Here is a 14,227-nt window from a genome sequence, read left to right as displayed (position 1 = left end):
ATTCCTGCTCCAAACAACCACCTATTTTAAGACGTCAATGACTGACCCTACCCCAAATTCCACAGGTTCACCCCAGTCTTACCACCGGACCCCAGCCCCTACCCAGACACCTCCCCCTCCTTCCCAATGGTTACGATACCTAATTCGAGTTCTGCAGGTGCAGCCGCTATGCTGTTACACAGCACTGACATAAGATATGACCTTTCGACTCCGTCCTTGGGGACCTCCCGCTGGCCGCGCAGCGTAGGTCCAACCCCAAGAAAGGGGCTCCCGGCTCGGGAACGAAGCCACGGGCAGCACACAGTCCGAAGCGATGCCTCTGACAACTAGAACGATGCTGGGCGTCTGGGCGTGCATCACTCCGCCTCATACTCCTGCCAACTGCAGGGGACTTGGTCCGGCAACCAGTCCATCCCACCTCACAGGCAAGTCCGTGCCAGCCGGACCTTACGCAGGACCCCGATGACAGGTCCTTGACGGCGGCGGCTGCAGCAAAGCCAAGGCCTCCCGCCCCCAGTGCCCATCGCAGCCAACCTAAGACCCCCTAGACTGGACCGCAGAGAAGCGTTTCTATGGAAACCCCCTAGGGATCACGTGACGCACTAGGAGGACCAATCGCCTCTTACCTCTGCCCGCCGCACCGCTTTCTGCCCTCCCTCCTGCCCCGCCCCTCCCGCCCCCGCCTCCTTCGCCTCGCCCCGCCCCTTTCTTGCAGAGAGGCCGCACCTGCGCACTGCGTCCAGCGCGCTCCCTCCCTGGTACGCTCCCCCTGGAGGAGAGCAGGGGGGCGGCGTAGGAGGCTCAAGAAGAGCGTGAGCCTGAGGAGGAGGGAGCTCGGCTAGCGCGCAGGCCCAGAACTACCCGAGCCGCGGCTGCCCGCGACGCATCTGAGCGGAAGAGGGAAGTGAAGGCGCCAGTCTGCGGGTTCCAGCTGGGCTGGGCTTGCTAAGGTAGAGGCAGCACCGAGAGGAGGCCTTGGCCACCGATCCGGATCGGGATGTCGAAGAGCACGGTGTCGTCGGCCCGGTTCCGGAAGGTGGACGTGGATGAGTATGACGAGAACAAGTTCGTGGACGAGGAAGACGGGGGCGACGGGCAGGCCGGGCCCGACGAGGGCGAGGTGGACTCCTGCCTGCGGCAATATCCTTCTGTTCGCCGGCCTCCCCACCCCACCCGACCCAGCCCCTCTTCCGGGCCCCGGCTGCGGGCAGGGCGTGAGGGCGGCGGGCCCCGGCCGGGCACCGGGTTCGGAGCTGCCCCCAGCACCCCAGTCTCTTTAGGTCCCCGGTTCTGAGAGGGCAAGGGGCTCTCTCATTTCTACCGAGTCGCCCCGAGACCCCAGGGTCCCGCCCTCGGAAAGTTGCCCTTCCGGGCGCGCCGTCCACGCCCCCGATTCCTCAGGTTGCTCCCCGAGTTCTCGCCTCCCGGGAACCCGCGGTGCAGGCCGCGCCCTCGCGGCGCTGGTGCTGGACAGTCGGGCAGTTACAGGGCGCTGAAGTTGTCCTCCCAGAACCGTGTTTACCGGAGTCTCATTATCACCCATGTCTGATTGGGAGGAACGGGCATCTTTCTTCAGTGATGTTCTTTTAATTGTGGTGTAGTTTTGTTTTGGCCCCGTTAGGATAGTTTACTTCATGCTGGGAGAGATGGGGTGGTTTGCAGAATTGAGGCCCCTCTGTCCGTGGCCTTTTTTTTTTTTTTTTTTCATAAGAGAAAGGGATTTGGCAAAATATAGATTGCACAGAATTTGTTAACCGGGGGAAAGGTAGTTGAGTACAAAACCACCAAAACTGCCCAGAAGGAAGCTGGGAGGCTTTCACCTGCTAAGCAAAGGACAATAGAAAGAAAACACGGAATGCATATAGAGAATCCCTAGAAATATTTAAAATAAACCCCAGTGAATAAAATAGAAGGCGAATCATTTGTACAAAACAGAATCATTTTGTAATGTTGGAATCGTTTCCATTTAGTTAAAATGTGGCTGTCAGTTCCTGGTTGTTGTTTCTGCATATTTAAATATTCATTACTTTGAGGACGCATTTGCATCAGATCTCTTTTAGTAAAATGTAAATGTTGCAATAACCAAAGCTGTAGTTTTAGAGATTCTCAATTACTGAATTCACTCCTTTCTAGTTATTCTTGGATGTATTCATAAGGTTAGGAAGCCTTGTTAGACTCTTTCCTCATCAGTGTCCTATTAAATTAAATGGGGAAATGTATGAGTGAAAATATTTGGTAGCAGCCATAGCTGGTCTTAGAAGTACCTAAAATACAGCATTAGACACTTATGAACATACAGATGTTTCTTTGGTTTCCGTGACTTTCCCAATCAGCTGTTGCTGTTTTGCATTATTTAGATACTTAAGTGTTTGAGGTCTTATAAATGAGCCAATCTGCAAAAGGCATGCTTCTCTAGAAACCCATTAAGCCTTGAAAATAACAGCCTACCACCAACCATGGTTTTTTTTTTGCTCAGACCTTTTTCTTCAGAACATAAGTGGTGAAGATTATTCTGTATAAAAACATTCTTGGTGATGCATAAATGATGTTTTGTGAGACTTATTTTAGGTGAAATGTGATGACTCTTAAATGGTACTGCTGTATCCATATAGTGAATCTGCTTTTTAATCAATTCATCTTAAAATATAAAGATATTGTCTCTTCTACTCTTGTTACAAGAAGAGACAAGCCCTGTTCAGGCACTACAGATGGAGGAACAAGTGAACTCTGTGTGGTTTTCCTTTTAGGGGAATGCCTGTATGTTCTGACAGTCTAATTGGCCTTCTGTTTCTCATACTTGCTAACTCACTGGTGCTTTCAAAGTGAGACTGAATTTAATAGGTGTGGCCTAAGACAGTTTGAATGATATCTATGAAATATGAGAGAAAATATCCAAAATAGAAAAATTAAGCTGCCACCTGAGGGTCATTGAATTATTATATCTTCTATAATGCCTCTTTTCATCAGTACTGAGATATTGCTAATGTATCATTCAGATTGCTAGAGTAATCTGTCAGCACTTTCTACCAGCATTTCAGTTAATATAGAATATAATTCTAGTTAAAGTTTGGTCTTTATTTTTCCAGTTAGAATCACATAAAAAGATGTATTTTGGTTGAGGATAGGCTATTTCATTTTGGTGCCTAATAATTCTGATATATATTTTAGAATTTTAAAAAATATCACTCTGGATATAATGTCTGCATATGTGTCTTACTGGAAAATGAAAGGTTATCAAGGTGTTCAGTTACTAATTAGAACAAAGGATGAAACAGTTTTTGCTTTATTTTTTAAAAATTGAGTGTTCTCTTTTGTTTTCAGTATTTTACCTATGATGGACATTCTTGAAACCAACATGTTGAATTTTCCAGTGTTGAACATAGCAATCATACTAATTTTTCTTTCTATGCATAACGTCAACTCTTAAGAACCAGTGGTTTCTGGGAGTTACATTGCTTTCCTGAAGGCTGCCCGTTTTGCTATCCCCTTAACCTCCATCACAGGAAACATGACAGCTGCCCTACAGGCAGCTCTGAAAAACCCCCCTATCAACACCAAGAGCCAGGCAGTGAAGGTGAGTCACAGACAACACACGCTCTCTGCTGATATCTTAGCATTCTTACCAAAATCCTCTGAAGTGTCACACAATCAACAAATATTTTAACTATTTACTATCTTTAACATAGAAGAGCTTACAATGTAGTTTGATAGGTAGAAAATTTATATATGAAAAAATAGCACTCTAACATTGAATTGTGATAATCCCGCATGGTAGACACACTAAGTTCAAACACTGGAGAGATCTGTGTGTTTTTAGAGGAGGCCACTCAGGTTGAATTTAAGCAAAGGCTTGAAGAATAAAACTTTCACAAAATAAAGAGTTTCTACTTGCTTTTTAAAGATTTTTTTTAATTCTATCATTTTCATAGAATTAAATTCTAATATTTAATTATGTTAAATATTATAGAAGACTTAGAAATGTGGGGGAATAAAAAAGTAATCATCCATAATCCCACCGCTGACCCATAGATAATGATTACTTTTTGGTGTTGCTATATGCTTATAGAGTTTTTCTGTGAGTGTTTTTTTTTCTTTAATGAAAATGGAATTTTATAACCTTTTTCAACTGTATAGCAGCATACATGAACGTCTTTACTTGGCAATAAGTTTGTTTCTGCAATATCTTTTTTAATGGCTGCATATAGATAATGCTGCAGTTTAGTAATATATAATCTTTTGTCATATATTTAGATAATTGACCTTTTTTTCTGTCATAAACAGTACTGAAATGAACAATTTTTGGTAAATTCTTAATTGTTTCCTTTGAATAAATTTCTAGAAGTGAATGGCTGGATTTTAGACTGCATATTTTTTTAAGGCTTTGGTACATATGGTATTGCCAAATTGCCCTTCAGAAAAGTTGTATAATTATATTCCCTGTAGCAGTCTTTCAGTAATTCTTAAGAACCTATTTACTTATTTATTGTTTAAAATGAAGCCCAGAGCATTGACCCCACTGTCCATAGCTATTCATACATCCTAGGAGCCCCAAGAATCTCCTTAGTTGAATACTAGTAAGTAATAACTTAGGTAAATGCATAATAATTATCTAGGCCACATAATCTTTTATAAGGGGAAATATTTCCTTAGTTTTTAAAAGTGAGTAATGTCATTGAAATTTCAGTTTTACCACCTTCTGCTTTTATATGGGTGGTTTTTTATCATAGCTTTGGATGAGAGGTTATAGCTCTGGGTGCAAGGATATTTTTCTAAATAGGGTAATTGCATAGTCTTTAAGCTGAAGATAACAACAGGTGGTAGAAACATACTGTAAAATCTGACCAGTTGGAATGCTGAAGGTATCACTTTGTGTTGAATAGAAAGAGAAACGTTGAAAGGGGAAATGAAGTGTTCCCTGTGCTTGGCTTGAAGGGTAAAAAAATAACTTTGCTGTTGGAGCAGCCTTTTATCAAAGAAAAAAGATCATTGTGAATGAAGATCACTATATCATATCTATAGTCAAGTGACTATAGATATGAAACAAAATAAGTTTTAAAAACTTAAATTTTTGTTTATTAATAACTTATTTCTGAAGGATGGTTGATGGTAGAACTGCAATTTAGTTTCCTCTTTTTGTTTTGTATTTTTTTTTAAGATCAAGAAGTGAAATGTATTGATTTAATAAATTGATAACTTATCACATCTGTCTGTAAGCAAATCCTTTCGGCTCTACCCTCAAATATATCAAGAATCTGTCCACTTCTGACCACCTCCACTGCTACCATGCTAGCCAAAACCGGCCTGTCTTATTGCAGTAACTTCCAAACTGGTCTCCCTGCTTCTGCGTCTGCCTTGTCTCCTGCTCTCCCCGCCCTGCTCCAACCCCACAGCCCCTGGCTTATTCTCAACATGGCAGCCAACTGGTCCTGTTAAAGTGTAAATCAGATTATATCCCTGTTCTTCTCAGAACCTCCCAGCATCTTCTCATCTCTCCAACAGGAAGCCGAAGTCCTCACAAGGGCCTGCAGGGCTTACGTGCTCTGTCTTCCCACTACCTATCTGACTTCCTGTCCTCCACTCTGCTCCAGCCACCTTGGGTCTTCTTGCTATTCCTTGAACACACTGAACACACACTAACAGCAGTTATCCTTTTCTCTGTCTGAAATACTTTCCTCAAGTATGCCACAAGTTTCCTCTTTCCTTCAGGTCTTTACTCAAATGTCACATTCTCACTGTGGCCTTTCTAAAACTGTAACCCCGCACACAAAAATGAGACTAAATGATGTTACTTATTTACCCTCAGGATCGAGCAGGCAGCATTGTCTTGAAGGTGCTCATCTCTTTTAAAGCTAATGATATTGAAAAGGCAGTTCAATCCCTGGACAAGAATGGTGTGGATCTCCTAATGAAGTATATTTATAAAGGCTTTGAGAGCCCCTCCGACAATAGCAGTGCTATGTTATTGCAGTGGCATGAAAAGGTAAGTTATGAATTATACACTTATATGACTGATTCCTTTGTAATAGAGAATAACAATGACAGCCTCTCACCTAAATAACTATTTTGACTTTTTGGTTATACATCCTTGCTATTACAAATAAATGCATGAAAATGAAAGTTTAGGATTTATGCTTACTAGCCTTGGTCTTAAGAGACGCTGATATGCAACACAAGTTTATTCAGTAATGATTATTGTTTATTAAACACAATCTTGAACTTCAAACTAAATCAAAACTTTGAAAAGAAAATAAATAATAAAATCAAGAATTCTTTAACAATGGCCAAAAGGTGGAAACAACCCAAGTGCCCATCAACAGATGAACAGATAAACAAAATGTGACACATACATACAATGGAATATTATTTGACCAAAGAAAGGAAGTTCTGATACATGTTACAGCATGAATGAACCATGAAAACATTATGCAAAGTGAAATATGCCAGACACAAAAGGACAAATACTGTGTGATTCCATTTATATGAAATATCTAGAATAGACAAATTCATAGAGACCAGAAGTAGATTAGAGATTACCAGGGGCTGGGGAGAAGGGAGAATAGAGAGTTATTGCTTAATGGGTACAGAGTTTCTATTTGGAGAGCTGAAAAAGTATTGTAAATAGATAGCAGTGATGGCTGTACAATATTTTGAATGTAATTAATGCCACTGAATTTTACATTTAAAGATGGCTAATGTGGCAAATTTTATGTTATATTTTAACACAGTTTAAAATGAAATCGGAGGTGGGATCAAGAATTCTTACATTTTTTTTTCTCTTTTCATGCATTTTGTTTTGCAATGTAAGTAGATGCTGGTATACTATCCACCCCCCGCCCCCCAAAGAATAATGGCTAAGGGGAATTTTTAGCTTCAGGTAAAAAGTTGGTAAGGTAATCTTTAATACCCAACTCTTATATTATATTGGTATAGATATAAGCAGTGTAACATTCAAATAGAACCAACCACAGGTAAGGTGTATATTCGCTAACATCTTACAGTTACCAAAACTCAGTTTTTCAGAAGCTATTATCTGGATATCTGAGTAAAAACACACATGTAAGCTATGAATAGGTAGCAAAACTTGCTGTTTTACCTGGATCAAGTCACTTTATTCCTCATACACTGTCAAATATAAAGAGCTAACATTTATGGATAGGATTATCATACCTCCCAGTTTTCCCAAGACAGCTCCAGTTTATGCCTGTTGTCCCAACATAATTATAAATAGTTCCCTTTTACTCTATAGTGTATCAGTTTGGAGAATAATTGATATAGTCATCCTATTCATGGCATACTTTTTATTCACCAGCTGCTGTACTTTTGGTTTATGTTTCATGTGATCCTTACAACAGCCCTATGAAATATATAAATATCTTTATCATCCTCAATTTACAGATGAAGAGCCAGCATTAAAACCTATCAGCCTAGTTTCAGTATAGTTTCAGGATTATAGCAAACATTGACTGAGCAGTTATTGTATTCTAAGCACTTTATAAATGTTAACTCATTTAATCCTCATAAAAATGCTAGGACGGAATGCTTGCTATTCCCCTTTTGTAGACTGGAAAACTGAGGCATGTGTTAAGTCTTCATTTCTTCCTAACAGTCACCAGTTTTTGACAGTCTTACCTCCTACATACTTCTCAGATCATCCACTCAACCATCTCTAACATTTTGTTGCTATAGTTTCCTAAACTGGTCTCTCGGCTACCAGTTTTGCCTCCCTCAAATCTGTTCTCCACCCAGTTGCCAGAATGCTGTCTCTAACTTCCAAATCTACCCTTGTGAACCACCTGCAGAATCAAGTCCAAGTTCCCAGGTCGAGCCTCATCTTCCATGTTGTTCTTCCCCTTATGCTCCAGCAGTAAGCATAATAATGTGTTTTCCCTGAACACACCATAATGTTTCACACCTCTATGCCTTTGCTCATGATTTTCTCTCTGCCCCAGTGCCTCTGTACCCTTTATGTCAGTCTGTCACCTACTTATCCACTTAATGTATCGTTTTGTCCAGGAAGCCTTCTCTCACCATTTCACATTCCTCTATGCCCGCAGGTTGGGTATATGCCCCTCCTTGTGCTTTTATAGCACCCAAAGCATAGCTCTGTCATTTCATGTATTATATTTAAATGATCTGTTTATATGTCTGTCTCTTCTCAGTAGACTCGAATGCTGTATTTGTTCACTTTTGTACCCCCAGCATCTAGCACAGTACCCAGTACACAAAGGTATTCAGTAAGTGTTTCCGACCACAAGTAAACCAGGGCTTCAGATTCCTAATTCTTAGTCATGACTTCCAGTTTTCCAAGGCAAAGTCAAAGTTCCTAAGTTCTTAGCTATTAAATAGTATTTTCTTAACTTGCAAAAAGAAAAAGCTGACAAACTGACTAGTCTAAATGGAACTTAAAATGGTTGATCCCAGTTTGAATTTCTTCCTGACACTGCTGATAGCAGAACGAATGTCCTAAATTTATATTTGAGCACCTGTTTGCGGCAAAAACATCATGCTGCAGATCTTTAAGAACATATTATTATTTGAAAACAACACACTAGAATGTAAACTAGGATCTCACTAGAATGTAAGCACCTGAGGGCAGGAACTCTGAAGGTTTTTTTTTTTAATTACTGTATCCCCATTGCTAAGAACAGTGCCTGGCCCATAATAGGTACTCAAGAAATACTTGTGAAAATTTGTGAATCCAAAATCAATTGCTGCACACATTCTTCCTTTAAGAAAAGTGTTTTTGGAAGCAACCTAAGGGTCCATCATCAGATGAATGGATAAAGACGATGTGGCACATGTATACAATGGAATTTTACTCAGCCATAAAAGGAAACGAAATTGAGTTATTTGTAGCAAGGTGGATGGACCTAGAGACTGTCATACAGAGTGAAGTAAGTCAGAAAGAGAAAAACAAATACCGTATGCTAACACATATATATGAAATCTAAAAAAAAAAAGGTTCCGAAGAACCTAGGGGCAGGACAGGAACAAAGACGCAGACATAGAGAATGGACTTGAGGACACGGTGAGGGGGGAAGGGTAAGCTGGAACGAAGTGAGAGAGTGGCATGGACATATATACGCTACCAAACATAAAATAGGTAGCTAGTGGGAAGCAGCCGCGTAGCACAGGGAGATCAGCTCCATGCTTTGTGACCACCTAGAGGGGTGGGGTAGGGAGGGTGGGAGGGAGATGCAAGAGGGAGGAGATATGGGGATATATGTATACGTATAGCTGATTCACTTTGTTATACAGCAGAAACTAACCATTGTAAAGCAATTATACTCCAATAAAGATGTTAAAAAAATAAAAGAAGAAAGAAAAATGTTTTGCTTGTTATGAGAATTGAGCCTTTATGATTCTGCCAACATTGACACTTTGGTTTGTGTTTAGGCACTTGCTGCTGGAGGAGTGGGGTCCATTGTTCGAGTCTTGACTGCAAGGAAAACCGTGTAGGCCGGCGGGAACGGATATCTCCCATGGGGTGGGAGTTGCTGGTACAAAGACCAAAACAACCAAATGCCACCGCTGCCCTTTGGGTAGCATCTGTTTCTCTCAGCTTTGCCTTCTTGTTTCTTTTTCATATCTATAAAGAAGAAAGTTACATATCAGTTTTTCTTTAATGAAATTGGGATAAAGTAGAAGAAATGTTTCAACAGGAATGTCTCATTCTCTCAAAATGATTTCAGTGATGTGTATACCAGTCTGTACATAGCGTAATTTACATTCAAGTTTAATTGTGCAATTGTTAACCCCTATTGGCTGGTGTTGGGGGTGGGGGTTGTTGTTTGGTTTTTGGGAGCGGTTTTTTGGGTTTGTTTTTGACCAATAGTGAGAAATTTAATCAGAATTTGAGGCCAGTTTCCTAACTCATTGCTAGCCAGGAAATGATCTTTATAAAAAATTTTTGAGAGACTGGGAGCTATTAACATTGCAAAACTGGACTATACTTCCCTTATTTAAACGAAATGTGTTTCTGAAACAGGTGGTGGCTGAACACCACAACCAAGTTCCAACTCTGTTTCTGCTTTGCCTCCAGATTATGTGAGTTTAAGTACGCTTCTTCCTCTCAGCATCCAGTAATCGTGGCCTCTTGATTTCTTTGTGGTCACCCAGGGTACAGAGCAAGGAATCTTGCTCTACACAAATGTATCTGTAAAATGCCAGACCCTGTTTGGCATGAGCATAAAACCTTTTTTCTAATAATATGGCCCTATTTGGGGAAACTACTCCAAATCAGGAAGGATGTGGAAACTATGATGTAGTTGAAACTCTGGGCAGCCTCTGAATGAAATGCTATTTTCTTTAGAATTAGTAGCTGCCTTTGACATTATGAGGTATATAACTAGTATTTAATATGTCCTATAAATGTCTTCAGTGTTTTTCAGGGTAATTATTGGGATCTCAAAAGATTTGGTTAGGATCCAGACACATACACATTCTGTATTTTAGCTCAGTGTTTTTTTAAAAAAAAGAAAATGCCACACATCAAAAAGTGTTCACTTTGTTGGACAGACCAAATCGGTTCCCAAAAAATGACCGGTGCTTATGAAAAAGTAATTATTCGGTAGCTCTAAAACAAATCACCTGAATGCTTATGACCATGAGGGAAATCAGACTGTATCTAGTATTTACATTAGACACCAGTGTCATAATCACTGACTTGTGTGAAAACTGGTGCAGAAATTCTGTAAACTCTTTGCTGTTTTTGATACCTGCTTTTTGTTCTGTTTTGTAAAAATGATAAACTTCAGAAAATAAAATGTCAATGTTGAATAATTTATTTTTCTCTTACTTTAATACTTATGAATTCATAGTTAATGAAGAGGAAAGAGTTCCTATTTTACCACCAGGTTATTATACTCTTTGACAGCTAATTTTGTGTAGAAGGTTTATAAAACTACTTTATTCAAATATAAGGTAGTAGAGAAGAGGAGAGAGTCATTAATAAATATTAATAATGAAGCCTCTGCAGTGACTCCGTAGCCCTCTGGATGTCTGCTGAACACCTGTAGTGTCACTGCTCAGAGACCTAGACTAGATTGTGCAGATTAGTCCAGCAGCTGCAGTCGTTTATTCCCAGCTTCTGAACTCTCTTACACCTCACATCTACTGTCCTTACCTACTCAAGGCAACCTCTGATTGCCTTCCCACTGCACCTGGCTAGATTCCCACTTTAAAGCTGTAGAAACTTGCAGGCAATTCAGAGGGCTATGAGTAAGAAAAGCTAAGCTATAGGTATTAGAGGTGGTCAAATAGGTATAACATAACCACATACAAACTTTAAAATGAAAACAGAAGTGATATTGCAGTACTTTTTCATAAAATCCGTCTTAACATCACTTTCACGACTATAGTGTTGGGCAAAATTCCGGAGTTCCATATTTTATAGTCACAGAAATGGGTGTATTCGAAATTTGCCAACAGCTTTACTCAATGGAGATAATTAAAATATGTAACAGAACAGTACAGGGGCTGAGTCAGAAGGGACACCAGCTGGAAACAAGTGGCTCAACTGATGCATCTCAGCTAAATGTCAGCCCAGGCGATACTAACTGACACAGCACCGTCGTGGTGGAGAAGGGGTATAGTCAGCATGAATTGTGGAAAAAAGATGTAAATGCTAAGGGACACTCTGGGCACCCATACCCTTCTACTTGAATCTCAGTGGTTTGTTTTTAACTATTGCTGTGTGGGGTTTTTTTGGCCACTTTTAAAGGGGAAAAAATGGCACACGTACTCTTTGTTGGTCATTCAATAACAGTACCGTTTAGGTAACTGTTATCGAATGTCATACGTGATACTTGATAGTAAGTATGATGATGTGTTAACAGCATTCCATCAACACACAGGTGAAATACATCTGTAGATGGGCCAAATTAACTGAATATTTTTTAAGCATGAACTGTGCTCCCCATGATCACAAAGGACATAGTGGAAAAGTAACATTGATCTTGCTCACAAGTTGCTTTCAGCCTAATTGCGAAGTAATTAGTATTTGTAAGTGCAGTTAATCGGTGTTGAGGCAGTAGCGAGATCAGGGTGGACTGGAATAAACTGAGACAGATCAGTCAGAACTAGGTCGTGCACAGGCAGAAGGGGCAGGTCCAACTGAAATGGACAGACTAGAAAGAAGAGAAAGTCGAAGTAGGTTTGGTTTTTTTTTGCGGTACACGGTGCTCTCACTGTTGTGGCCTCTCCCGTCGCGGAGCACAGGCTCCAGACGCGCAGGCTCAGCGGCCATGGCTCACGGGCCTAGCCGCTCCGCGGCATGTGGGATCTTCCCGGACCGGGGGCACGAACCCGTGTCCCCCGCATCGGCAGGCGGACTCTCAACCACTGCGCCACCAGCAAAGCCCCGAAGTAGGTTTAATTGTCACTGTCCTTATGGTTTTAATGTTTTTAACAAAGTTATAGACAGTGAAATTTATTAAGAGGATTAGGTTGTGGTAAAGTATCTCCAAGGGACATTCAAGAAAGTCATGAGCTTTTTGATAAAATTTTTTAGCTGAAATAAACATTGATGGTCACTGAGTCTCACCCCTTTTACGGTAGTAAAAGAATGGGGAATTTAAATTTTTTTTTTTTTTTAACATCTTTATTGGGGTATAATTGCTTTACGATGGTGTGTTAGTTTCTGCTTTATAACAGAGTGAGTCAGTTATACATATATATATGTTCCCATATCTCTTCCCTCTTTGTCTCCCTCCCTCCCACCCTCCCTATCCCACCCCTCCAGACAGCCACAAAGAACCGAGACGGTTATATGACACTTAAGAGCATCAGTAAGAGCACTTTGAACAACCAAAAGGAGTTGTCCAATTAAAATATTATCACTAAAATATATATATATTGAACAGAATAGGTTATTGTTGTTTTAATGCCTGCTGACCTGAATAGGAGAGAGCCTTTATTATTTTTCCTGCTTTGGCCTATAAAGCTATTAACTGGGGTTTTCCTCTTAGCAGTTAACAATAGCAAAGTGAAGACGGCATCTAAGCTGTGTTCAGCCCTGACTCTTTCTGGTCTTGTGGAAGTAAAAGAGGTATGTTTGTAGACGACCTTCTTTGCTGGGAATTTAAGCCTTGGGTGACTAAACCCAGTATCTCTTTTGTCAGACGATACAGAGAGAATCTGGGAGAAATAACAACCCTGAAGGTGAGGTGATCAGTGTCACTCAACTAGGAAACAAGTTGAGAAGGGCTCTGCATGGGAGAAACCAGATGCCTCGAAGGACGAAACCTCTGAAATCAATCTCCTCTGAAGAGACTCAGCTTGGGCCCATGTGGGTTGGGACATATTTTGGTCTCAGTACTAGTGGTGACCACTGAGGCATCTCTTAGTGGACACGAATCTTAGGCCTAAGTGAAGGGCAGTTGCCTGTATTTTCCTCAGCTTTTGGGTGGGAGGCTAGAATAGGTTGGAGGGGGAAATCCTTTTCTGACAATTCATTAGAAATATTAACATTAAATAGAGGTATTTATGGTTCTCCATTCTTCTCCAATGCTGAAATTTTCTTGTGTGAGAAGTGTTATACCACAATAGCTGTTATACCATTGATCTGTACATGACCTAGGGCCTCAGTTTCTTCACACCTACCCTTTCTTATTTTTCTCTTTAGTTAAAGTTCTTCCATCTTTTATTCCAAAATATGGGATGTTCATAAAAATTCAGTTAAGACTGAAGAATATAAAGTGACATCTCAGGCCTTGCTTACACTTTCCTCCCCAGCGGGAGCCACCAATACATTTTTTGGTGTGGCTGTTCGGACTTCTTTTTATGTATTTACAAGTGTGTTTTGTGTGTGTGTATACACATTTTTTAATGTAAATAAGGTCGTATGTATACAGTGTTCAGTCACTAGCTCTTTCCCCCACCTTTAGCTGTCTTTGACATTATCCATCTTAGTGTATTGACCCACTTTCTTACTAATTATGGAACGGCGTTCAGTGCTCTAGATGGACTGTGGTTTATGTAGCGGTTCCATAATTGTCGGACATAGAGGTAGCACCCCCAGCTTCTTCCCGACCTTTCCTGTCTGCTGCTTCTTCCCAAGGAACATAGAAAGCATTTCCCTCCCCCCGTGGTTCTCTTTCTCTACTGCGTATTTCATTTCTAGCATCTTTACTGTGGGCATGCTCCCCCGCCACAGGCTTCGATTCCATTCAACAGCCTCTTCAGCATGTCCGATTCATCTTGATAATCATAATCATTACAATCTCCA

The 14,227-nt window shown here is 40.8% G+C and overlaps 2 protein-coding genes across 4 annotated transcripts in view; one reads left to right on the top strand and one right to left on the bottom strand.

Moving 5' to 3' along the window:
* The window catches only part of RGL1 (ral guanine nucleotide dissociation stimulator like 1), a 292,140-nt gene extending 291,568 nt beyond the window's left edge, over window positions 1-572 (bottom strand). The window contains exon 1 of one of the 2 annotated variants that reach the window (XM_007450147.1): window positions 140-572. The gene's annotated coding sequence lies outside the window, so the exon portion shown is untranslated. The remainder of the gene's footprint in view (window positions 1-139) is intronic. The other variant, XM_007450149.1, reaches the window with a different exon arrangement.
* A 317-nt stretch (window positions 573-889) lies between these two features.
* On the top strand, window positions 890-10,786 carry ARPC5 (actin related protein 2/3 complex subunit 5). 2 transcript variants are annotated; one of them, XM_007450145.1, is made up of 4 exons: window positions 890-1,140; window positions 3,502-3,574; window positions 5,804-5,980; window positions 9,397-10,786. In XM_007450145.1, the coding sequence occupies exons 1-4, from the start codon at window positions 998-1,000 to the stop codon at window positions 9,457-9,459; spliced, it is 456 nt and encodes a 151-aa protein (XP_007450207.1). In that variant the 5' UTR covers window positions 890-997; the 3' UTR covers window positions 9,460-10,786. The 2 variants fall into 2 exon arrangements, with proteins under 2 accessions (XP_007450207.1, XP_007450208.1); XM_007450146.1 differs by having other exon boundaries at window positions 998-1,140; window positions 3,493-3,574; window positions 9,397-9,459.
* The last annotated feature ends 3,441 nt before the right edge of the window (window positions 10,787-14,227 follow it).

This window comes from Lipotes vexillifer, unplaced genomic scaffold, assembly GCF_000442215.2.
Source record: "Lipotes vexillifer unplaced genomic scaffold, Lipotes_vexillifer_v1.1 scaffold97, whole genome shotgun sequence".
Lineage (NCBI taxonomy): Eukaryota > Metazoa > Chordata > Mammalia > Artiodactyla > Lipotidae > Lipotes > Lipotes vexillifer.
The sequence above is the reverse complement of the archived record's forward strand: the minus strand, read 5'-3'. Positions and strand labels throughout refer to the sequence as shown.